Raw genomic sequence first — 25,880 nt, 5'->3', positions numbered from 1 at the left:
ATGCATGTAATTTCACATTTTGGTCATGAAAAAACTTTTTTTCTGACCACTGCTGTAAAGACTAATTCTAAAACTGGACAGATAGTAGCTTTTAGACAGATGCAACTAATTTTGCTGCACATCAGAATATGATAATTGAATATGTTAAGAGAGCCCTCCTCAACCTTCACACTTAACAAAACCCCTTCCACAGTCGTTTGAACCTCTATGACACCCTCGGTCTTGTCCTCCTTTGTGTATCACACTAAACATTTATCACCGTGGCTGGGACACTGAGAACCTATCTGCGTGTTAGTCTGACGCAAATCTGTACCTTGGCTAGCCGTCTGAAAGGGCTTCTGATATCTGTGTTTATATTTGGCCATCACTGCCATGCAGACACACCCCCAGTCTGTATCTGCATCTACAGACTCAGCAGGCCAGCTGTTTAGTCGGCGTGGTTCAGCAGCGATAACAATAAAAAACAAACTTTGCCTGAAAACGTGCAAGCCCGGCAGACTGCTGAATAAAATCCCCAAATTAAATTGATTTTTTTCCAGAAGCAGAAGTTTTAAATGAAGCGTTTTCATTTTGTAAAAATACATCTAAATCTTTACTAATGAATATTATGAAATGAAACGACTGCAGAGTCATGCCACCCTTTCTATGAGCCCTGAAACAGAACTTAATCACCCCCTACTGGTTATCGCTAAATACTGCATATGTACTGCTGCCTGGTTTTGCTGGATTCAGGTTGCACAGCTGTGTAGATTTGCAGTGAAGAATCGCGTACCACACTGGCTCCCATACTGGTCTGACCACTACCGAGCCACGGCATGGATGCAGAGACTGGCATTTGCGGTGGTGCAAAGGGGACGGAGCTAGCCTGGGCAATATTGGTGTGCGAAGAACGATGATCTACATCATCAGAGCTGTAAAACAAACAAACAAAAAAACACAAGCTATCATTTAATCGGAGAGGAGACAGGGAGTGTGCAGTCCAGGCTCGGTGAGATTTGAAGGAAATCATGAGATCTGCTGCTAGTCTGACCTGCGAGACTCCTTATCAAAGTCCTCCCCAATCCACGTGTAGGGCTGGACAGCTACTAGACTGGACACATCAACCTCTTGGACATCATGGGTGGAAGCCAACACTATTTCATTAGAGTTAGCCTAGGAAAGTAAGGAAGCACGGTGGATAAGGCGAGACAACACATATCACTAGCTTCTCTGAATTCCCAGAAAGTAACTGCCATGTATTTGCTACTTAAAAAGGATTTCTAGAAACCTTCATTTAATATAAATCTATCTAATAATCCTGTCTCCATGTACAGTGTCCTCAGAATCAAAGGAAATTATGAACCACAAGTTTTCCCCAGTATTTTACACAAGTTAACACCCACAACTGACCTTATTTATGGCAAATGCCATGATTATATCAGACTCCTTGTGGATGATTTTAGCTTTTCCTCCAGGGTAGCCCAAATCAGCCTCCACCTGGAAAAGGCAAAAAGAAAAGGAAAACATCAAAGCTGAAGAGAGAAACACTAAAATAAGGTTCTCCTGGGTCAGATTAATGGTATGAAGGAGATTTTTTAAAAAATAAATAGACTTTAATTTCCCTCTAGTAGGATAGAAAACAGAAAATATTGACAAGTATGACTACTGAGCTTCTGGGCTGACACCCTCCAGTTAGAAAGCCTCGCCACCACACCCTGACAGTGAGCATGCAAGTTAGTAGGTTTAAAGTGTGTGCCATCTCATTTATGTGATTTTGAGTCCTGCAGAATCAGTCCAGCTAGAAAGGATGTGAGCTACACAGGGAGATGAGTTATTGATAGGTTTGGATATGAGGTTATGTGAGTGGATAAGTGTCCCAGTGAGAGGAAGAGATTAGACATTAGATCTAAGCCATAGAGCTTCGAGTAGATTTTATGCCAAAAAATTACCAGAGCAGTCACTATCAGGCCAAGCTAGAGAGGAGACATGCAGTGCTTTACCCCAGCGTGGCGGGATCTCAAAACAAACTGCAAACCAAACCCTGTGCAACTGGTGCAAGATTTCTTTTAGTGTTTAATGCACTTGCTCCTTCAAGCTTGGCTTCGCAATGACTCTCCCAGACAGAAAAGATAGACAGATGCTCAGACAGAGCCAGGGCCTGGGCTGGTACAGTAAATGATACTACCTTATAGGAACTGCTAGCTCCTGCTTTGCAGTGTGGGCTTATACGGTCCGTATGGTTCTCTACAGACTACACACACACAGAGGCAATATAGACACAGGACACACCAACACAGCACGACACAACACACATGCACAAACAGAAAAATAAATCATGAAATGAAAATGAAAAAAATTAACAAAGCTGACAGGATATTGTATACTTGGTGATAAAATGGGAGTAAGTCAGACATGTTGCAGCAGGTATGGAGACATCTTACTATTACAGCTGAATTTGACATGATGTTATTCCAGTTAGCGAAAAAGGTTTTAATTATTAACTAGGCATGAGGACAAGAATCTATAGGAGGTTTTTTTTTTTAAGTTCGAGCTGCATTGGCAGCCTGTCATAAAAGTGACTGATTCAGACATCACAGAAGGCAGTGAACCATCTTATACTTGATTATATGTTAAAGGAGTCAAAGCAAAGATAAGAAAAATATTAATAGTGATAAAAATGCTCACTCGGTGCTTTTAAAAAAAAAAATAATAAAAAAAAAAAAAAAATAAAAAAAAAAAAATCAAGGGATGAATTTAGATACATGACTAAAAAAAATTACCAAATTGCCATTTCCAACTAATAGACTGCAAAAATATTCCAAAGAAAAGATCTGGGAAAAAAATAAAAAATATCTGGACAACCGAGCATCTGGATACCGTTTTCCATTTTTAAGGGAAAACCTACTGTGGACATGCGGCACACTAAGAACTAAAGTTAAATTAAAAGGCATATAAAATATGTTATTTTTGTAAAAACTGTTCGGATACTTCACTTTGGTAGGGCTAGTTGTTTGATGCCTACAAGGATCATAAATCTCTGTTTATAGGCGTCGTGTCTTTACGTGTGGTTAACCTGGGCTAATGTCAGCAAATCCACTTCAGAAATTTGTTTTCTATGACAATCATGTGTTACACTAAGATGAGGAGGAAAAAAAGGGAATAAAAGAAAAAAAAAAAAACCAACATAATATAGTTGCTGACTAATGTGATGTTCAAGTACTTAAAATTCATAAAAGAAATTATAAACTTCATCTAAGGAAAAAACAAAAATTAAATGCCATGTGCCGACCTCACTCTGCTTCCTTTTCTTTGTGAAGATGTAACGGATTAATGTCTCCTGAAGAACTTCCTGTTTGACCAGGAAATGCCACAAACGTCGGGCTGGAAAGGACTGGTGGTTCCTTGTCCTAAAGAAAAAAAAAAGTGGATGAAAACAAGGTGATCACAAACAGGCTGTTTGTGACTGTCACTTTGAAAAATCAGAAGCAAAGAAACTAACAGAGTAACACAAATTCCTGTAGTCTGCATGGAAGAAAACTGTCTTGTCTGCAAACACTTGCCAGCAATCTTTAGCAAGTAAAGCCTGAAAAAACACAAAAGCTTGAAGAAATGTGATGTGAATCTGGAAAGAAAGAACAGCCATTTTCAAAATTCAAGTTATGCCTTCTGGCTGAAACCAACATGTTTCTAAGGGTGGAACTTGTTTTCCCATTTCCAGTCGATTTACATTTATTTCACTACCACTGGTGAGCAGTTAGCGAGTTGTTCGGAGAGAATACTGTTTTTTCCCCCCAGCAACCTTTGGTCACTAACTGGTGTCTACATCTTTGCTACTGACGCCTTATCTATTTATCTGCTGTAAGTACAAAGACAAAAATTACATATAGATGATGTAATACTCACTTGAAGGGTGTGTTGTCAGGCTCCAGCATGGCCTTATGTCGCAGTATTGCAGGGCCACCTCCTGTGCTGAGGTCAGTAGGGTAAGTGTTGATGTAGTTGGGAGGTGGGCCATCAAACGTATTCATTCGCTCCAACAGAAGCTGCTCCCAGGTCTCCAAAGTCTTCAAGGCAGCATTGCTCAGAGGGGACGTGACTGGCAGCTCTGTGACACAAACACATATACAAATTTGATATTCAGAAGCAAAAAGCTATGAAGCGTTTATCTGTGGATTCCATATGATTAACAAATTATTGTTGAAATGTCCTAAAATATTTCCATGCACCTTCATAAAGAATGCATCGCTTACGTTTAGAGAGGCGTTTAGGATCGGTCTTTTGGCGAGCATGTACCTGTAAAGTCCAGGCCAGTGAGAGGAATGAAGTTCTTGACATTGTGATAAGCCAGTTTCACCATGACCAGGCGGATCAGAAACCAGCTACATAACCCACAAACACACAAATAATTAAAATATGAACCTCAATGAGTCTCAGAGGAAATAAAGAGAAAGAAGCATGGCTGGCTGTACCTGTAAGAGTTGGGGTCAGAGTGCTCAGTCATCTGTGTGTCAGATAGGAAGGCGTCATCATCATCTTCGTCATCCTCGGCACCGCTTTCGTCTGAGTCATACAGGGCGTTGCTGTCTGACAGCGGCAGGAAAGGCTGAGAGGGGAAATGATCAGCAAAGAGTAAATGAAAGGCTTAAATATGTATATTGTTTTGTTTTTTTGTTTAAACCTTAAATCTGAAGCAAAGATTCAGTTTGACAGTTTTACTCTCTTACTTTGGCCACAAAATAGTCCCACATGCTCAGCTCTGGGGGAATGAACTTCTCCCTGTAGGTGGGTCTTTCAACGGGAACAGGAGGTGGCGTGGCAGGTGTCTCCTTTACAGGGCGTCCAGGAACCAGCATCCTCATGTTGAATCTGCGTCTGTATCGGTCCACATCCTCTGCTGGGGGCTGAGGGGGAGCCACTGTAGCAGAAGAAGAATGAAGAAATGGTATATTTCAAACACAAGACAATTTGAAAAGAGGTCTGCAGTGTGCTGCATTTTATACAAAGGCTGAAGATCAGCTGAAACTCAGCATCACTTTAAATCCAAAAAAGAAGAAAGAAATAGATCCGGAGGAAAAGTACTGCATCCACATCCTACACAAAACACATAATACCTGAGAAAGGAGGCTCCTGTCTGCACCTAACTTCAGTCACAAATGACACGTCATACACTTTTGGAAAGGAGAAATACAAAAAGGCACAAAAAGCACACGTTTGGGATGTAAGCACAGGGCAAGAAACACTCGCTAGTACACAAACCTGCACCATTATCCAGGATGACCATCTCTGGTATCGCACCAGACAAAACAAGACAAGACACAAACCAGAGTAGACAGTGCAGTTAGACACACAGATACTGCACAGTCCATTACATAATAGAATCAGTGAATATTTCATGTGTGGGCACAAAGAACACATCAAACGATAGCAAATTTCTTCAGCGATCATGTGCTAAGCATTTCCTCATATCCACAGCACTTAATAGGCAAACATGATGAGACTGGCAACTACAGTATGTTAAGGTTAAAATGAGTTAATTAGAACATGACAGTTGGGCATCAGCATGTACCTTTTCTCTAAAGCTGTGTGACTGTGGCATGCATGCAGGTTTGCCGCGGCCCTCAAAAGGACAATTTTAACAAGTGATTTTTATCAACAGGCTGGCATTTAAGATGGCCTGTCCTCTAAAGGAGCTCTTCAAAAAGGCCCCTGGCCTTGCTCAGAGCTGCCTCAAGCTCTAGAGATGTGGAGTCTAAATGCCAGTCCCCATCTTCCTCCCTCACAAACACAATGTGAGCACGGTATACTCTGGCCTGATGAATATGGATGAACAGTGTCAATTTCAGCCAACAGTGACACAGTAGAGCTGTGAGCACTTTGGGAATGGCTTAGTTTTTGAAATAAACAGACAAACACCTGAATCATGTCACACAAGCGCTAGTATAAATCTATAATGCAGTAACTAACTCAACTGCAAATTACTTACGTACACCAACTCCATTTGCATTACTTCAAAATACAATCCCAGTTTCAAGAGAGTTGGGATGCCGTGTAAAATGCAAATTAAAAACAAAATGCAATTTTTGCTAATCTGTTTTCATCACAGTAGATCATAGAAACCATATCAAACATTTGAAGGGAGATTAAGTACCATTTTAAGAAGGATATTAACTCGTTCCCAATTTGATAGCAGCAACATGTCTCAAAACAGTTGGGGCAGGGCCATGTTTACCCACTGTGCAGGATCCAACCTTATTTTAATCTGTACAAGTCAGGACTGTCTGAGCAGAGCAGCTGCTGGACTTCTGGGAGAGGAATGCTGTCCCATTCTTATCTGATATGGAATGCAGCTGCTGAAATCTGCAAAGCCTTCCCTGAAAAAACTAATCTGAATGGGAAGCACATGTTCCTCTAAAACCTGTACATACCAGTCAGCACTGATGGTGTAATTCCAGATGTGCAAGCTGCTAGTTCTATAGGTACTAATACAGTTCCATATAATTTCTGAACGGAGCGCTCTCCTCTTTAGTCTGGAGGATGGTGCGTCCATGTTTTAACAAAAAAAAGAATTTCATCTGACCACAGATCAGTTTTTCTAGTTTGTCTGAGTCCATTTGAAATGAAGTTTGATCCAGAGAAGACAACGGTGTTGCATTCTCTGGCAACAGCCTTGTCCTTTGTGCACAGGGAAGATTTCTCCAGGTTCCTTGAATCTATGAATTTTCTTGAATTTATGGACAGTAGATGATGAGATTTTAAAAGTTTTACACTGAAGAGGACCGATGATCTTCAGCTCTTCCAGATGCTCTTTTTCTTTTTTTTACAAAGCAATCATGTTAGTGACATGTTGTAAATGAACCTGATTAATTGCAAAATGTTACTTTTCAGGCCTTTTGTCACCCTGTTCCAACTTTTGGTATTTGTTGCTGTCATTAAATTCAAAGTGAGCAAATATTTTTCATGAAAGAGTAAAATATCTCAATTTAAACATCTGATAGGGTTTTTGTGTTTTATTGTAAATAAAATATAGGTTTAAGAAATGTGTAAATTATTGCATTCTGTTTTTGTTTAGATTTAACACAGCACCGTAGTGGTTTTCTTGAATTGTGGTTGTATTTCATTCTAAAATCTGGACAACACACAAGTAGATATTTAGCCTGAACGCTACAGGAAGCCTCTGAAAGTGTACCTGGTTTAGTCTCAGATTCATATATAGTGGGCTGCTCAGCATTGGCCTCTGAATACTCGTTGCTAGGCCCAGCTGGTGCTTCAGTGACACAAAATGAGCACAGAGGACGTTACAACATGTACATGCAATGCAGTATACACACACACAAACACACACACAGCTGTTGGCTTGTCATAACAGTAGTGGATTTTTTTTAATTTTGTTTGTAATGCTCATTCAGCAGTAGCTTCACGATAGAGTGGTGGGTCATTCAAGCAGCTGCAACAATGCAAACCTTTACAATTACCATGCACTGCAATTCTGCAAACCAGCACTGCAATCCACCAGCCCAGTTACTCACAGCTGGTGTTAGCTGCAGATACCACAGTGCCCACCCCCTCGTCCCTTAAAACAGGAGGAGGGGGACGTTTAGGGCGCTGGGTTTCAGTAGGGGTGACAGTGGGGTTTGAGGTGAAGTTGCTCTGCTCTGGTCTTCCTGTCTCTTGAGACTCCTCTGGCCTGGCTGCCTCAAAATCAGCTGGCGCTGGGACACAGGGCAGAGGGCACACTCACACAAGACGCTACACACGAGTAGCAGCAGCATGTTAGGAGCATCAACAGGACAGTGCTAAGTAAATATCTATGCGATAATACCAAAAGTGGAAGTGATCAGAGATGTTAAAGGGAAAACAGACGTGGGAGGAAAAAGGTCAACTTCATGTGCTGAATCAAGGGATAAAGGCAAATAATTACAACCATGAACAATGTTGACATGGTAAAGATAAAGGTTTTAGATCGCTAACTACCAAATTGTCCTTTTACCTGGTGGAGCCTCAGGCCTCTTTGGCTTAATGACGACTTTGGCCCCTCCTCCGAAGACTGCGGCCCACACCCGGTTATTGAGGGGATGTGCTGCCAGGCGGAAGAGTTCATTGCTGCTGTGAGTGCCCAGGCCATGGATTAGCAGGGAAAGATAAACTGCCACAACAGCTTCACACAGGAGCACACTGAGCTTTGGCTGGTCCTCGTCCCTCGCAGATGTCAACAATGAAATCAGGGACGACACACCTGCATAGAGGGGAAGCACATCCAACGTGATAAACGTGCAACAGATTACCCCCTAATTTACACAAATAACTTCCACAGGCAAACAAAAACACCATCTCAGCACCATCGAGAACCCATTTATGAAACCTTTTCAGGATGGCGTGATCAGTCTCTTTCTTTCCATTTCCTTCCCAGAGGCCACTGAGCTCCTATTATAGAACACCATCTGCCTCTCTGCATAAACACAGACTGCCTGCTTTGCTCTGCTCTCTCTTGTCCTGCTCTTCACATTTTCACAAAATACTGTCCTTGATGTTTACACAGAAAGCCATTTCCCCCATCCTATGAATCTGTGAGGATCCTCAAATATGACTTCAGTTTCATTTTGTAAAACTACAAATTAGAGCAAATGTGTTATTATATTCTAATCCAAATCCTCTCTTCAGTCGGAATCAAACCAACTCCCCAAATACACCACTGGGTAGTAAAGTAAGAGGTCTTATTACCTGGCCACTGTGCAGGTGCAGAGGTGGGAGTAATATGCTCTTCAATGCTTTCTGTGCGGAGTCGTTTCCTCTCACTGAGCAAAAGGCCCTGGTAAACCATCCCTGTAAACTGGTTGGCCTCTGTTTGACTGCTGCAACGCAACCAAAACATTAAACGATAAAGTCACAACAGCCCAAAACATGCATCTTCAACATTTTGTTAAATATATTTATTCTTCTTTCATAGTGTGAAACTCAAAGATACAAATGTCTGAACAGACCTGGAGTCAGACTAAGCTACACAAGCACAGCATCAAAAACAATAGTTCTCAACTACTAAATAGCAATGAGCGCATACTTTGAGCACAAGGGTAATGTGAAGCCAGTTTTGGTTTCTGGATGTGTTGCAATGCACGTGTTTACCTGTAGCTGTGACTGTCACAGAGTGCTTGATAGATGCAAGCAGACAGAGATGCTGCTAGCGTGTGCAGAGCGTTCACCTAAAAACATGAACATCATTTTTCATTATTCATCCCCAAACTGAACAACCAGACAGTAAGACTTTCAGTCATCTTAAAATTAAGTTAGAGATTTGTTTTTAAAGTACTGACCCGATCGTCCATGATGTCCGGATGTGGTGGGGTCTCCATGAGTGTGATGGTGTAGAGGATGTCGTGTATGTGATTGCTGAGGTGGAGAACAGGGTTGGCTATGACTGTCTTGGTGGGGGCAATGTAAGCAGATAACAGGGGCAGTGTAGTAGGCAGAGGCAAAGGGGACTGCAGCTGCTTCACTGTGGTCTCCTACAGAGTATGACAAAAAGTGAATTTGCCTTCTCTGTAAACTGTTTTGTACTAATAAAAAACAAACATATATAATGACATATGTATAAAGGTGCATGCATACCTGCTGGCTCTCCTGCAGGAGGAACAGAAGCTCCATGCGAACAGAGGTGACTCCGCCTCCCTTGGCTCCATGAAGGCTGCAGTAGGATAGAAACACTCTGAGCAGGGCCTGGTTCTTCCTCAGCCATGCCTTGCGCCTCTCAGAGTGCTGCTGTTTGGCCTGAAGCCGGCGGCGCTCCATCTGATGACGCTCATAGGCTCCGGCGTCTGTTCGCTCCAATACGTCATCTGATATGTCCACCGATGTTGAGCGTTCTCCCCAACGCTCCACCTCTGACTCTTCCTCCTTTCCTTCCACCTGAGTTGATAACGTTTATGGTAAAAAAATAAAATAAAATAAATTACAATGAACCAGAACTGAAAAACATTTATAGAAACATTCAGCAGTTTTTAAAATGGGCTAAAACAACATCAAATAATATTAAAGTCGACCTTGTAGTTGCAGATTTTATGCATGGCTGCTATCTCCTTCTCCAGCCAGTTGTAGAGCTGAAAGCGGAGCTTCCCTCCGTCCACCTCAAAGCCTGTAGCCAATGTACGCAGCTCTGTCATGAGGATCTTCAGACAGGCACGGAACTTCAGCTGCTCTGCTATCACGTCGACCTCCGACTCGCCCTGAAATACATGCGAGTGACTTTAAAGGACAAAGACCGTGCTTTGTAGCCTTGAATTTTATATTTGGGGCCGACCCAATTTGCAAATCAAGCCCAAAAACACTCTCCGACACCTTTGCTGCAAGTTTCCACCTTTTGGAGAAGACCCCACCAAAAAAAACATGTTTTTCTTTTCTCATTCAAAAACACTACATCTGAATGAGAGTCGAACCCTCACAATTGTGTTTTATTATAATAACGATTAAATTACATATCCTAATAAACATTACTCTCTCCCTGCTGAGTGTTCAGGCAGGTCTTCTTTGATGTGTTAACTCCAAATAAAAATCCTTTAAATGTAACATTTTGGTTTGTATCTGTCGTCTCCTATATGCCAGATAAGACAGTAAAGAAACTAGACAAGGATGTGCCTTCATACAACATCAAAATGAAGTTATTTTTTTTTCCTGTTTTGGTATTTTAACTGTGCAACCAAAGGAAAAAAAGACAATAAAATAAAATCTGAGATCTCCACAATTACTCAAGGAGATTCTAGATATTATTGCTACCTGTGAGTCCTCTCTTTGCAGTTTCTGGCTGCCTTTTCCTGAACCTTCCTCTCCTTCGGTTTCCAGCTCTGGTTTCTTCATGGTCAGACCACCATCGTCCTCATCCTCATCATCTTCCTTGACATCTCCCCAGTCCAGCTTCAGCTCATCTTCCTCTACCTTCACCATAGGCTGGCTCCAGTCCAACCCACCAGTGCCATCATTTCCTCCCCAGGCCTGTGTCGGTGCTGCTGGAGAGCCCCAGTCCAAACCTCCCTGAGTGCCATTTTCCAAGGGTTGGCTTGTGTTTAAATTGGCCTTGGATGAAGCCTTGCTGAGAGGCGATGAGCCAGACTTCTTGCAAACCTTGGGGATCTTGGAAAGTACTTCCAGAGCTAAAACTGGGCAGCCCACCTACAAGATTCAGAGATTATATAATATGTATATGAACTTTTGTTATATAATCTCGGCATGCATGCTTTTGTAGTTATCAGAATGATACATAGGGGGATGGAAGTGATAAATTACAATTATCTTTCTTATTGTAACAAAGTGGATTTTTTTTGTCTACAATGATGATTATGTAAAAGGTATGACATCAAACAGCAACAGCTAAGGCCTAAATCTGAATCCTAAATTCACAAACTCTGGTGGGTCAAGCAAAAATGTTAGTTTCTTAGTTACAGCTTATCTAATTTCCTTCATTTCACATGACATCCTGGCTGGGTTAATGCAACATGTAATTGAGAGCCTCCAAGTATAGTTTTTATTCCAGTCTATTTTTTCCTGTTATAACACTGCTACATTCCATTTCCCTTTAGAGGAGTAGAAAGAGAGCAAATTCAGCAGATCTTCATGGAGCAAAAATACAATAATGTTCTGTGATCGAGCCCAACAACAATATCATGACTTATTACTGCATTTCTGCTAAACTACAAGGCAAAAATATTCTTTCTCTTTCCCTGCAAAATTGTGTGCGACTGCAGTAAACTGCGTGTAACAAATTTTGCATTCTTTGATAGTGGAAGTTGATTCTTGTGTAAAGCTGTTTGCTGTGTTTGTGATTTATTTATGAAGCTCATGAACATCACGGTTTCACCCTATCCTGTTTACCCTAGTCCTGCGATTTCAGAGGAAGCAGTCTGGACATTAAAAATTGATCATCAGTTACAGGCACAAGCAACAAAGTGCACTTGAATTTATAGGCTAAAAATGTTCTTTGCTAGTTGTGTCAGAAGGCGATGATTTCACTAATCTTTTACTCTTGTCCTTACCATTTTAATGTTTACTTCAATTGTAACGGCCTCACTTTATACTACATATTTATACTTACACATATAATGTACAAGTTCCCAACTCCATCAAGAGAACTGGATTGGAGTAAATAGCTAGATTAGTATGGACTCACCTTGAAGTGTGCATTGGCCGTAGTGAAGAACAGTTTGCGCTCTATGAGGTTGATCTCGTCTGCGCTGCTCTTTTCAGCAGTGAGGCCTACTGTTGTTGCTGTGCCCGCTGGATTTGCAAAGTGGCGGCGAATGATCAAAGGGTGTGTCCTTAAGTAGTTATAGAAACTAAACACCACAGGGTTGCAAGCCTTAACCATCACATCTGATGCACAAAAATGGAAAGAAAAGGGAGAAAATATTTATTTCAGGTGAAAACAGCATGAATAATGCACAATGGAACATGCCGTTTAAAAATCACTAAAATGTCTTCAACCAACTAACCAGGGTTCTCATCGTCCTCTTTTGGGATTCGCTCCAATAATGTGTCCAAGGCTCGGGTGTAGTCTTTCATGATCCAGTAGGCTATGCTGCGGAGGAACGGATCGGGGTGCAACCTGGAACAGTGGTAACCACTCCCGTCCCTATTGCAGCCCAAGACCTTCTCATAAAGGAGGCCTTGGCAGGTGGATGAATTCTCAAAATCAGCCTCATACAGCCTTGCTACTATCATGGCTAACTGGAGATCCTCCATCTTCTCCAGCAATACCTAAACACCATGAAACAGCGTGATGAGTTGACGGTGCAGGTTTTTCTCTTTAAAGAAATAACAAGCCAAGTGCAAAAAGTTAATGATTTCTGCAAGGTACAAACAGAAACTCACACTTCCTTTTCTGCCCATCTGTATATTTTGACTGTGTGTTGAGAAAAATCTAGGCCAACAAAGACTATGTGCTACTGTTATGCATCTTATTATTTATATAATTTAGGCTTCTCTTTTGTGATTTAAAGGCTGAAGACTCACTCTGTCATCAACATATTTCTGTACCAATATCACCTTACAGAGAGACGACTTTATGATATTGCTGCTACAAGTTACGCTGAAATATGCTACTGGAGTAAACACAGCGTCAGTAAGTTGTCTGTGCACTATTAACAGTCCTCAAACCTCTATGGCATCTTTGAGGGAACCAGCCAACAGGAAGAAGGCAGCCGACTGTTCAAAGCGCTGCTTTCCCAGTAGGGAGAAAGCATTTTTGAGAGCTGCCTTTCGCCAGCGGTCTTCACTGAAGTTGTTTTTGAAGAACTGAGTCATCTTCTCGTCATGCTGAGACCTGAAAGAACAAAGCCACAGAGTTTGGTATCCATTCTGCTTTAGTAAGAAAATTCACTTAAAACCTCTTGTTCTGAACATTGGAAAAATTATTCAAATTAATTATGTGTTTAGAGAAAATGTCCAACCTGAAGAGTCCCCACAGGACAGCTTTCTTCTTCATGGCCAAGTAGAACAGGGCAGCATCTAAAGGGTCATTTTGCCTCTGGAATGCAGCTTTTCCCAACTGATTATAAACAAGCAATAGTCGTTATTTAGTTATTTCTAAAGAGTTATCAATATTTACCAATTGCTTTGATTCATAAAGTCTTTACAGTAACTCCTAGCTGTTCCTAGCTCCTATTTACTAGAAATGGAAAACTCCTGTAGGAAATTAATTACATTACAGAGTAAACTGGATGGTAAGTTTCCTTTTCTAGTTCATATACTCACCTAGAAACTGAGGCAGATATTGCCATAATCAGCATTACATTTTGATTTTTATGTATATAAATACGCATATTTATTCTGGTACCTTCTCCACCATTTTCCTCAGAGTGTTGATGTTTCTTATCCACCAACCCACACCCACGGCCCGGAGCTCAGACCACTGTGGGTCGCCTCTCTGCATTGCTGGGATCATGTTCAGCATCTCTTCCTCTGCCTCTGAGTGGAACGCCCATGCAAAGTGACACGTTGAGAGGCCTGCAATAGAAGCAGATAGTTGGATCGGGATAGTGAATAATAGGGATAGTGAAAGGAGCAATATACCCCATAACTGTCATACAAAACGTTTTGTATACTCGGCGCACAGCAGCAGCACCATGAGCAGAGTACTTTACCTTGGTGGAGCAGCTGCATGCGGTAGAGTGGGGGCAGAGAGGTGAGCAGGCAGGTATGAAGACGCATGGCGAGCAGGTACCTTAGTCCACACTCATCAAGAGCCTCGCCACCTACACAAATACCAGCAGTTGATCAGTTTTCCCCCCAAAGACCACTCAACAAGAGGGCAAAGACCTTTAAACTCAAGTATCACTTGAGTTCATGTGATCCTGTCACACAATAGGTCTCCAAGTCCTTGAACCTTCTTACCCTCTTCTCTGCTTACTTAGCACAGGAACAACCTGCTAATGTCTTCCTCACAAAAGACTAAATAAAAAGAACGAAAAACCGAAGTAAAAAAAGGCAAAAGATACTGAAAAAGAGAAAGGAGCAGTTTAACCACCAAGATTTGATAGCTGGCGAATGACTCAAGAAAAGTATTCCTTTCCTGTTTGTTAAAAACATTTATTTAACTTTAATGCAATATTGGACCGATTTGCTAGGTTTCAATTAAATACCAAGACTTAGAACCAATCTGCTTGCTAAAAATATGTAATCAACCTTTACTGCAGGAGTGCAATATCAGTAAGGATGCTGTTATGACTTCTTTTTAAGGAATACAGTGTTTATGCCAAATGTCAGATGTATTATATTGTACACAGTCTCCTGTACATATCATAAGTACGACTGGAACACACACAAACTAGACAGACCTGTGTACTGTTGATCAGTGGAGCTTGCGACCTCAGCACTTGTGGTTGCAACAGTATCAGCCAAGGCCACCAAGAACATCTGCTCTAGGCGGGTCAGGCCTGGAAGGCTGGAGTGCATGAGGTGACTGGACAGCACCTGGACACAAATGAGAAGAAAGCAAGTGAAGCAGAGAAGTGATAAACAAATATTACTTCTCCATAAGTAGATTTTTATGTAAAGGGAAGCCTATTTTTTATTTCATTTTTACCTGAGCATGTTCTGGTCCAAAATAGGTAGGCCCATATTGAGAGAGGTTAATAACTCGGGATTTTTTCTCTGGTTTATCTGTGGCAAAGTTTACAAAGTCATCCGTGGTAACTGTTGGCACCTGTTAATGCAGGAAGAGAAGAGTTTAAAGTCCTTACGTGCAGGTAAACCTTTAACAACAAAATCTGTTCAAGTCTCAACTCTTCCTACCTGGAAGAGGTCAGCATACTGGTCCTCTGTGGACTTTTGGGCTGCCTCACCATCAGTCCCTTTCGTTCCCTTAGCATTCTCTTCAGGTCCTTTATAAGAGGTGTCTAGATCAGCCAACATGAGGGAGTACAGAGGCAAGGGAGGGATGGAGTTGATCTCTGTGTAGTCCCTGCCTCCGTCACGGCCCGACACTATGGTGTCTTTTGCTGTGCTGCCAGTAACGCTGATTGTCCGAGACAGATGTCTCCTGGCTCCGCCCTCACCTGCCTCCACATCCCTAACCACAGCGACTTCTCCAGCAATACATTTTACCAGGTGGGCGAGGATGGCCTGACACACACAAAAAAAGACCAAGACTTTATTAAAATCAGCTAATCCGCATCAAATCGTGTAAAACACACTGAATAAAAACTCACTAGATTTCACTTGGATGTTTTCACTACTGAATGAGGTAGAAATGGACTCACCTTGGCACGCCGAACTCTGCCCAGGTCCATGAGTTCCAGCAGCTGGGTTGGATGGTACTGAGGAAGAGTTGGGGACAGCGAGTGAGCTGCTTCAAAGAGTCCTCCTTCTTGAAGTCCTGCTGGGGCACGAAGGGCCTCATCTACTGCAGTACTCCCCTCAAACACACTCTTTGACCTGGCCCTCCCTTCAAAGATCGAGGAGGACACTGTGCTTTGACCTCCGGCTATGTCTGCTGATGAAAGGTTGCCTTCTTCTCCCTCACCGGGCTTCTTGTCCTGATGCCACTGTGCATACACATGCATTTCACAGTCCATGCCCACCACTAGGATGCCATCCCTTACCCAGGAAAGGGAGACCGGCAGCGATGGGGTGCCATCCACAGATGACAGGAGGTCAATGGTCCGAAGCAAAATCCAGCGTGAGCGGATCCCCTGTTTGATACTGCCCCCTAGAGGAAGGGTGATAACAGCCACACCCTCCTTGCTGCTCGTCTGCTCATTGACCACACCAGAGATACGGCCATACATAAGAATGTTGGAGCCCACTCCCACAGTGAGGATGTGCGATCCATCCTCCTTTGACAGCCAGTCCAAGTGCACGTAGTGCTTAATGTTGGGTGAGCTATGGTCTCTGCTCATGTACAAGTCAGACCTGAGGTGAAGAAAATGAATAACCTATCAGACATACAAGCAAAACACTTACTCTGACAGAATATGATAAACGTAATAGTTCCTGACCTGCTGTAGACAAAGAGATTTGAGTCCACACTGACTCTTGGATCCAGGGTGGAAGAGGGTCTGGCGAAATCATCCAGGTGGACAGTTTGCTCTAAAACCCACTCTGAGCCACCAGTAGACTCACACTCGTAGATGGACACATGCATAGAGAAGTCTTCTATGGAACTTAGACTCTGAGGACAACAGAAGACCGTTTGATTTAACATGACTGCTGTGACAAATCAGTAAGACAGTAAGGCTCTTAATAATACTTTTTACATGCACCTTAACACTAAATACACGGACTTGCTTATAAGCCAGACTGCTGATGTTAAACCTGAACTTATTTTCACTTCAGTGACATCTAGCTAGTTTTTAATCCCTTCTCACTAATGCTTATCATTTGTAGATGCAGCCCAAATGCAAAACTTGATCATTCTCCACTTTACATAAAAGTAAAATAATATGCTGACACAGGGCATTAGTATGCATTAATGGGAGAGTCCAGGGTCCAGCCAAATGATGTTTCTTTGCCCAATTTACATTTTTATTGCATTTTTCTTACACTTCAAGGTAATTTACACAATTTCTATGCTGCTAGTTTTTTTTGTGGTATAATACATTCACAATACAAATACAAAGCCAAATTCTAATTTCCTACCTGTCCTTGTCGTGGCTGTTTGAAAGCCACAGCCAGCCTGCCAATGTAAGAACACGACACAGCTACAGGCCGGCCTGACACACACACAGCACTGTTGTTGTCCTCCTCTTCATTCATCAGAGCCCAGGGCTCCCAGCGGTACACCCGGTTGTCCTCGCCATCCATACCATTCCCATCATCACCCTCCACAGCACAGTGCCAGAACCGCACTCGGGAATCAGAGCAGGTTGTAACAATCAAGTATGGAGCCAGGCACACGGGGTAAATAGAGGAGGAACTCAGATGTCCTGGTAGAAAGAGGAGACAAAATGAAATTTAGGAAGTTTTTTCTTTAGCATATTCTTTCATTTAAACCCACCAGGAAACTAATATCCTCAAAACTGAATGATAAAGACACACAACCTATTGAATATACTGTGTCGACAGGCATTGAATTATTACAGTAAGTAAGGACAGGTGAAATGATGCATTAATTTATGTGTAAAAAGAAAAAAGAAAAAGAGTTTTTACTAGTGCTGTCAGCGTTAATCTGTCAGCTGCACGGCGTCAACGCGTTAGCGAGGTTAGCTCGTTAATGCGTTAGCGCTGTGCAGCCCCACGCATAGGGCGACCCACGCTAACTCGCTAACGGAGATTTACCGCGTTAATGCGGTTATGGCGTTAACGTCATTTTAACGAGATTAACGCTGACAGCACTAGTTTTTACACATCAGCAACAACAGCATGGTTATACTCATAAGTTTATATTCCAACCTGCAGATGGGGTCGCCCTAGTAACCTCCACCCCATGAGGAAGGTCAAGGCGTTTGCTGTAAACCAGCTTCGAGCTGAGGATCAGTTTGCTAGCAGATTGCAAGTTAGCTGTTGAAGTTGACCGTGGCAAGGGTCTGACAGGAGACGTCTCTGGAGATGAGTCAGCATTCACAACTTGATTGGGAACCATCAGCTGGCTCTGGAAGCTGTAATCTGGGCTTGGCTCATCTGCACACAGAGGCAACACATCAGAAGAGACAAGTTAATCTAAATTTCAAAAAGCAGACTTCACATTATTTTTCATTTTCACCTATAAATGCTTTGCTTCACGCACCAAAACACTTACCCACACAGGCCTGCACAGACTTAAGATGTAGATGCCACATCTGCAGAACAGAGTTCCTGTTGAGATCCTTTTCGATCACCACCAGGAAAAACTTCTCAGAGAAGGGAGGAGGTTGGTAATCTGGATAGAGTAAAATGCAGTATTATCGTCATCTAATGACAACTGGGCTGTAAAATAGGAATAAACAGACCGACACAGAGTTTAACAGAGTGCTATACCTCCCCCAGGTGGAAAGGCTGGTGTGTTTGCTTCTGGTTCTTTCTGGGGCTTGTAACCTAGAATGAAGTCCTCTTGGAAGACATGTAGCAGCTGTGTACTGGATCCACACTGGAGGCACATGGACATAGCATCACACAGTTTACTATATATATTGATCAGGAGGTTTCAGTAGTTCATGCCAAGAATTTTGGTCTGTCATTGATCTGAAGTGGGTGAGAAAAAATACAGAGCAGCTGCTAACCTGGTTTGTAATAGCATCCAACTCTATGATACAGCCGGGTCTGGCTGTGGACTGCTGGCTGACGATATTGAACACTTCGCCCACGAGTTTCTAAGAAGAGATATACAAGGAAAAAATCAAAACACAAAAAACACATAATCTACTTTGTATTTCATCATACTGCATTTCATTTAAAACCATTGGAGTGGTAGAAAGTGTTGCATAATATTTTTTATATTGTACAGAGGAATGAAGTCTGGAAATTGTTATAAGGGCATGAGGAAAACACATATTTTGCCTCAAAAACAACATGGCCACATGTCCTATAAATTCAGGATCTGTGTGACTGATTTAATAGTTGTTAGGTTATTTAAAAGCTGGCCTATAGCAAAAGTTAACATCTGTGAATAATGTGTGTATTTGACAGCTGCTGTTTTATGGTTGGTGTACACCTTTAAGCCGAACAAAGCCAGCAAAGCAACACATAAGCCTGATTTTAACTCAATTCTTGGTCCCTCATGACAAATTCTAAAGTTCCGCAGTGTGAGTAATGAAAACCCAGATAGGTCTGTGAAGGTTCTCAGTCATCCAGGTCATCGTAGTCAAAGGAGCTTGCAAAGAAAAGCGTCTGGACTTCTTTAAGTTACTTGAAGACGTTTCACCAGAGTTTCGGGTGAACTCATTGTGAAACCTGGCCCTACCTTATCATGCGAATTCCTGTGAACGTTGGCATCCTCGAAAGAGTGACCTTTGTCCTTTAGATGCAGATGGACAGCTGAGTCTTGTCCTGTGGAGGTGGCTCTTCTGTGTTGTGCCATGCGCTTGTGAAGTGGCTGTTTGGTCTCTCCAATGTAGAGGTCTGAGCATTCCTCGCTGCACTGTACAGCATACACCACATTGTTAAGTCTGTGTTTTGGCGTTTTGTCTTTCGGGTGAACCAGTTTTTGTCTGAGCGTGTTGCTGGGTCTGAAATGCATCCAAGGATGTTATGCTTGGAGAAAAACTGGTTCACATTTTGGACAGAGAGGACAGATGGTTTGAAAGAGGAGTGAAAGAAGCCATTTATGTCCACTGTGAGCGACCATCTTTGAACAGAGGTGGTGGTTTACGACACCAACTGTCTGCCATCTATAATCCAGTTTTGAGATCCCTTCCCAGACGCCTTAACGCCCACTCACATCCTGGGCCATCTGATCTCAGGAATTCGCATGATGTGGGGCCAGATTTCACAATGAGCTCACCCGAAACTCTGGCTGATTGGGACCCACAGCCGTTTTCACACCTTGGCTCAGGCGATTAGAGGATCATAAGGGGATCCTTTGTCCCTCTGTGGGGGGTTACTCCCACTAGGTTTATATCTGGGACTCTCCACCATTTGACCTTAGAACTGAAGAAGCTTCTCGGATGAGAGGTGAAACGTCTTCAAGCAACTTAAAGAAGTCCAGACGCTTTTCTTTGCAAGCTCCTTTGAAAACCCAGATACATTCACATAAACCTTAAATGAAAACTATCACATTGCAGTGAGCAATAACAAAACAGTGCATATATACTCACAGATGTTTCAGGATCTGACAGCTCATCCAGTAGTTTCCTGGCATCCACAACAGCTTGATAGAGACGCAGGTTTTTACCATCTGATGCCACGAAGCAGGCACTGGCACTGTTACAGTAAGTTCCTGTTAGACACAACACAAAGATTGCAGGCTTAATATTGGACAATGCACATAACTCTGAAGGACACTCATAAATGGAGCCATCCAAGAAAACTTCTTCAAAGAGCAATAATCGGGACAAACTAGATTGAGAATGGGTTTGAATTAGAAAGGGTATATTTTTTTTTCCTTTCAAGACTTATGGCATCAGTATCAATAAGACAGAAGAACACTGCATTTTGACCGCAAAGCTGGAACATACTGCTGATTCGTTTGCTACTGCTGGAAGTGAGTAGCTGTGACAGTTGTTCAGTATTTCCTGAGAAATTCCGAACTTAATATCCTCCTGCCACCTGGACAAAAAAAATAACGAAGTGCAGCAAGAGTCTCAGCAAGAGTGAAAATGTCCCTCTTAATCAAAATTCTTGTTATCAAGCTACTACTACTACTACTACTACTACTACTAATAATAATAATAATAATAATAATAATAATAACAACAACAACAACAACAACTCAAAAATCAGCTTTATATAAAAATGTACGGTATATTTACCAAGTACAGTGCTGGGTACTAGCGTGGGTAGCCAAGCAACATTGCTGAAGGCAGAGGTGTGCAGAGAGTTGATACGGGCCAATTCTGAGACGCCTCCAGTGCAGGACAGGGGTCCAATGTGGTCCACTCGCCACAAAATCAGCTCACTGTAGATGGCGTTGGGGTCATGGAAGGTCCTTGTAGCTGCATTACGAAGCTGCTTCCTTAATAATGGATAACAGTTACAATTACTAGCCTATCACCAGCAAACTAAACCCATTATTGACTGCTTCAGTTCTCTACCTCTACTTCATGCTATACCTGGGAAGACCCTTTGGTAGGGGGAAGGTAGGAGGCTGCTCTCCTTCCAAACTTCCAGGGGCTGAGGGAGGGGTGAGCAGGGCATTGTGGTGAGAGGAGGTCAGCAGCAGCGGCAGCACTGTGTGACAAGCTTGGTCATTCAGATGGAAACGATGGCCGCAGTACCGAAACTTATGAGATACTGTCAGTACATTGGAGAAGTCAGAACGCTCTGCAAATGTCACAGCCCACTGCAGACAGAGGAATCAAAGCTTTTTGTGAGGGAAACAGAATATGCAAAAAAAACATCAAATTATAGTGTGAACTGCAAAATGATAGATTGTCTGAGAATTGCGTCAAGCCTGTGGAAACATCTTGGGCTAAAGTGGCAATTTATCAAAACATGTGAGCAAAGCCCTCAGAAAGAAGAGCGAGGTTAACCTCAACCTCGTACCTGGTTAAGAGATCCATCAACATGCTTGGAGACCATCATGACAGCTGGACTAATGTGAGGGTTGGGAGGGGAGGTCACAGCAGCAGAACTAAGGCCAGCTGAGGCTGAAGCAGAGTGGGACACATGTTGGACTATCCTTCCCTGCTTGCCTACTCCAGCGCTTACACCCTCAGTCAAAGTGCAGGCATACATGAGGATGTTTTTACTCAGTGAGTTGGCATCTCCTGTGGGAAACGCCACCGGAATACGGGAGGAGAAGGACACCTGGAGGAAAATAAGAAACAGTTGCGAATATTTTCTTAGTGTCTTAAGCCTTAAATCAACATAATAATTCAGCTTCCTAACGATATTCCTTTTGGATTACTCATCTGTGCTAAACCAACTCAAACACGTATTTAACTTGTATTGTGTAGATATGTTTTAATATTAGAGTATTAAAGTCTTTTCATACTCTACTGTATTTTTGCAGTCAATGCAAAAGGGATATTTTCGAACAAATGTAAACATCTGTGCAGCTGAAGCCCAAAATTCAGTCCTTTTAAATTTAATATCCTGTTTGGTCCTCCTTAGAGGAGTGCTGAAGTGCTGCTCTTTCTAGGACAGCCGGATGCTACAGTGCAAGCTTCTCGCTGCATATCAAAGTGAAAATTAGGTGAAAAATTACTTGGGCTCTAACTTTATTAAAATGACAAAGACTTCCTTCTGTAAGTTATAACAGCTTTTGCTAATTAACATTAATTCTGTGGGTAACTTGATAAAGCGCAGAGTACTCTCCATAATTCTCTATCGGAGAAAATGAAAAAAATTTATTCTGAATGTCAAATACAGCTGGAGGAATGCTGAGTCAATTTATATTTGAGAAAAAACAGTCACACAATTTGTGCTGTGAGCAAGGTGTGTACGAGCAAGTAAACGACTGAATTCAATTTGAAACAGAAAAGTTACAATTTAGGAAAAGAGATTATGATTTGCTTGAAAAATGTTTTTCATATTCTGAATTTTTGTGCACACCTGAACCTGTCTGAAGATGCCCTGGTTGAATTCGTCCAAGTATTTTACATGCCAAACCAGGAAAGATCCATCCAATGGATGGATGGTAAATAGCATGTCCGGGCTCTTGTTCCACTCTGTGATCAGAGTCTCCATCTTCCTCTCTAGCAGCATGGAAGGCAGAGGCATGCTAGAGCTGGATCCTGGGGAGGATGCCTTGGTGCTTCCCTGCTCCCCTGACTCACCCTCTTCTCCTTGCTCTGAGGATGCTTTGTCAGACATCTCATCCAAATCTGGAAAAAACAAACAAAAACAAAAGATTTTTTAGTCTTACACGTGCCCTTTAACATGGTCGGTTTTAAGCAGCCTTATATATTGTTAGCCTGGTCATACCAAAGTCAAACTTCATAGGGGATCCTTCAGGATCCAAGGGGTCCTCAGTAGTTTGGTCCAGCTGTTGTTCAGAGAATTTACGGAGTTGCAGCATAAAAAGGTCCATGGATGAAGTGAAGCTAAGATCCTTATTATTGAGCCAGTGAACCACAAAGCCTCCGCCACCTGTGCCATCGTCTGGGTTAAACACTGCAGAGTCAGCTAGCACTGATGGGATATCTGACAGACAGAAACATGGCAGGAGCACAAATATTACACAAGCTTAGATTAAGTTTACAGCTCCATTCAATGTGCACATTGATTCATTTTAAAACCCAGTCCAACAAAAAATACTACCTGTGTTGGGATTAATACTGGCCGAGATATGGAAGTGACACAGGGCATTGGCATGATGAGCGATGTGGCGGTGAGTGTGTGCATCCTGTGTGCCCAGCTGAGAGGGCAGCAGCTCACTGTGTGCCACTAAAGCAGAGGACCGTCGCCGGCCACGGCGCAGATGTTTAAGGTGGTGGATTGACTAATTAGAGAGGGAGCACAGGAATAAAGGCAAGAGAACAGGTCTGTGTTATTCCTTTCTGAGAAATATTCCATTTTTTGGTCATTTATGAATTATTTCTGCTGAGATTGAACTAAGTGTACCTCCAAAGCATGTTGGATCTTGTCCTTATTGCCTGCCAGGCCTGGCAGGCTAGAGCTGAAGGACTGTGTGTTCTCAGTGATCTGTCCACCAAGCAGACTGTCTTCAGGTAACAGGGTCTCCGACCATAATCTACACACTCCATCCTCACAAGATGTCAGCAACACATTGCACACTGAACCCCTAGAAAATAACACAAGAATGTAATCGTCCTTCAGTAGTTCTTTTTTTGATTCATTTTGCCTTTATTAAAAATGTTCAGTCAAAACACATTTTAGGGACACAACAACAATTTCTTAGAACAAGAGTTAAGTATGCATACCCCATGACTAAAATAAAATTATTGCTGGATGCCCAGTTATTGAACCACGTTTTTAACCAAGTGCGCTGAATATCGTTCTGGCCTAGTAACGCATCACTCAAAGGAGGCAAAACCTCATTTTATAGCCAAAACATTATGTCTGGCTTTAAAAGACAACAAGCACGCACAACAAAAGTGGACAAATAAACACGTTTACAGCATATTATGTGTGTGATCATGTGTGCTTTCTTACTTGGGCATGTACTTGCTGGTCTTCCTCCAGGACACACCAGTGACCGAGCGAGGATGAGCCAAGTAAACAAAGGAGAAGTGAACAGGAAGAGGCTTTTTATCAGACGGGTCCTGGACCACCACTGCGGATCTCCAGCCAGTAGTGGGATACCAAACCTTGAGTAAACAGTCATCCTGTACATGTGCAGAAAATCATTATATAGGCAAACTGAGGTACAAAAAAATGTTTCAACAATTTGCCATTTATAAAAAAAATGTTAACATGAATCTTTAACCTTTCCAATTGTGGCAAAATACTCTCCATCAGGAGACCACTTGGCTGCGTGGACAGACGCAGCGGTCCTAAAAGAAAAGGAAAAAGAAACAAAAACAATATCAGCTATTAAGGTTTCTCATGTGATGCCAAACACATTCCTCAAGAGCTGTTCACCACGTTGGACATAATGCAATCAATGGTTGTTAGGCAATAAGATTCTCAACTGGCAGGAAATGGAAGCTCCATCAGATTGAAAGCTCTCGTTGAGTGAAATCCGTCACAAAGAAAGTGCTATAGCAAAACGTCACTGAGCAGTCTATAGCAGCGGTCCCCAACCTTTTTTGCGCCACGGGCCAGTTTATGCCCGAAAATATTTTCACGGACTTGCCTTTAAGGTGTTGTGGATAAATACAACAAAATAAAACTAATACCGGTACCGAAAAAAATATTTATTCATAACACACGTGAAAAGACCCAGGAAAACAGAGTTAACGATGAAAACGATAACAAAATAACGCTGAAAACCGATAAAAACCCTGAAAACCTGAGCCTCAACTCTCGCGGCCCGGTACCAAACGACTCACAGACCGGTACCGGTCCGAGGCCCGGGGGTTGGGGGACCGCTGGTCTATAGGACTGCAACTATAACTGAGAGCTTCAGCCATTATTTTCCCCAGCAACCACTTCCAACCTTCTGGGAAATACTCGTTTCCCCCCCTTTGCACAGGTGTTTGCCAGATGGTCAAGGATCGATCTCTATTCCTGTGTGCGTGGGGTTTTATTCACCTGCTCCTACACTGTCACCATAATTTTCACACGTTCAACGCAGCAAAAAGTTAACCTCACATGGTTAGTGGTCAAGCGTCAGCAAAACCCTTAACATCCACTTCTCCATGGAAACAGTCTGTTTCTTTGTGCACAAGGTATTGTTGGTCGCAACCATTTCGTAGTTTTCTGTTAGTCATCATATGACAGCAACAGATGTGGTTTCATATGTCTGTGTCTACTCACACAGCTTAAGGCATGAGAGCGGCACTGCCTGCTGACTCAGAAGACTAGTCTTCGTGTAAGGCCAGATGTGTTTGATAATCAGTAACTGACTGTAGGTTTTATGAGGGAAAGGGAAGATTACAGAATGTATTCTGCACAATGAAGTGATTAACTCTTCACTGCATAAGAGAAAATGACCAAAAAACGTTTACTTCCAAAGTAATAGTGAAAAAAATAATGTATGCAAAATATTCAGCTGTTGCCTCAAAGGTACACAAACTAGAATAACTGCCTTGTTGCAGCCGACATCCATGTCTGGGCATGCTCATCATATTACACTGTGTGTTGTAAAGTGTTTTTGAAGAACATGATGGTCTGTGAACATTTGTGTGTGTTAGGGCTGGGCGATATGACCCAAAATTCATATCTCGATATTTTTTAGCTGGATGGCGATATAAGATATATATCTCAATATTTTTTTTTTT

At 42.3% G+C, this 25,880-nt stretch overlaps 1 protein-coding gene across 3 annotated transcripts in view; it reads right to left on the bottom strand.

The window, feature by feature from the left end:
* dmxl2 (Dmx-like 2) overlaps positions 1-25,880 on the bottom strand; it is a 43,786-nt gene that overhangs the window by 5,221 nt on the left and 12,685 nt on the right. For 2 of the 3 annotated variants that reach the window (XM_005746869.1, XM_005746870.1), the window contains exons 6-47: positions 24,425-24,491; positions 24,151-24,323; positions 23,599-23,779; positions 23,296-23,476; positions 22,960-23,178; positions 22,588-22,859; positions 21,577-21,840; positions 21,144-21,373; positions 20,844-21,046; positions 20,190-20,311; positions 18,657-18,746; positions 18,415-18,523; positions 18,197-18,316; positions 17,851-18,078; positions 17,098-17,384; positions 16,458-16,630; positions 15,720-16,371; positions 15,253-15,582; positions 15,044-15,163; positions 14,796-14,931; positions 14,103-14,213; positions 13,796-13,965; positions 13,410-13,507; positions 13,117-13,282; positions 12,453-12,717; positions 12,131-12,333; positions 10,744-11,136; positions 10,014-10,196; positions 9,583-9,879; positions 9,288-9,479; positions 9,100-9,176; positions 8,698-8,828; positions 7,967-8,212; positions 4,704-4,894; positions 4,449-4,582; positions 4,273-4,358; positions 3,883-4,084; positions 3,269-3,386; positions 2,165-2,230; positions 1,390-1,476; positions 1,031-1,152; positions 773-911 (exon numbers count right to left, since the gene is read on the bottom strand). In XM_005746869.1, coding sequence (XP_005746926.1) covers positions 773-911; positions 1,031-1,152; positions 1,390-1,476; positions 2,165-2,230; positions 3,269-3,386; positions 3,883-4,084; positions 4,273-4,358; positions 4,449-4,582; positions 4,704-4,894; positions 7,967-8,212; positions 8,698-8,828; positions 9,100-9,176; positions 9,288-9,479; positions 9,583-9,879; positions 10,014-10,196; positions 10,744-11,136; positions 12,131-12,333; positions 12,453-12,717; positions 13,117-13,282; positions 13,410-13,507; positions 13,796-13,965; positions 14,103-14,213; positions 14,796-14,931; positions 15,044-15,163; positions 15,253-15,582; positions 15,720-16,371; positions 16,458-16,630; positions 17,098-17,384; positions 17,851-18,078; positions 18,197-18,316; positions 18,415-18,523; positions 18,657-18,746; positions 20,190-20,311; positions 20,844-21,046; positions 21,144-21,373; positions 21,577-21,840; positions 22,588-22,859; positions 22,960-23,178; positions 23,296-23,476; positions 23,599-23,779; positions 24,151-24,323; positions 24,425-24,491 — 7,834 coding nt within the window. The remainder of the gene's footprint in view (positions 1-772; positions 912-1,030; positions 1,153-1,389; positions 1,477-2,164; positions 2,231-3,268; positions 3,387-3,882; positions 4,085-4,272; positions 4,359-4,448; positions 4,583-4,703; positions 4,895-7,966; positions 8,213-8,697; positions 8,829-9,099; positions 9,177-9,287; positions 9,480-9,582; positions 9,880-10,013; positions 10,197-10,743; positions 11,137-12,130; positions 12,334-12,452; positions 12,718-13,116; positions 13,283-13,409; positions 13,508-13,795; positions 13,966-14,102; positions 14,214-14,795; positions 14,932-15,043; positions 15,164-15,252; positions 15,583-15,719; positions 16,372-16,457; positions 16,631-17,097; positions 17,385-17,850; positions 18,079-18,196; positions 18,317-18,414; positions 18,524-18,656; positions 18,747-20,189; positions 20,312-20,843; positions 21,047-21,143; positions 21,374-21,576; positions 21,841-22,587; positions 22,860-22,959; positions 23,179-23,295; positions 23,477-23,598; positions 23,780-24,150; positions 24,324-24,424; positions 24,492-25,880) is intronic. The other variant, XM_013914290.1, reaches the window with a different exon arrangement.

This window comes from Pundamilia nyererei, unplaced genomic scaffold (genome assembly GCF_000239375.1).
Source record: "Pundamilia nyererei isolate P.nyererei 1_Seehausen unplaced genomic scaffold, PunNye1.0 scaffold00184, whole genome shotgun sequence".
Taxonomy (NCBI): domain Eukaryota; kingdom Metazoa; phylum Chordata; class Actinopteri; order Cichliformes; family Cichlidae; genus Pundamilia; species Pundamilia nyererei.
This window is presented reverse-complemented; position numbering and strand designations above follow the sequence as displayed.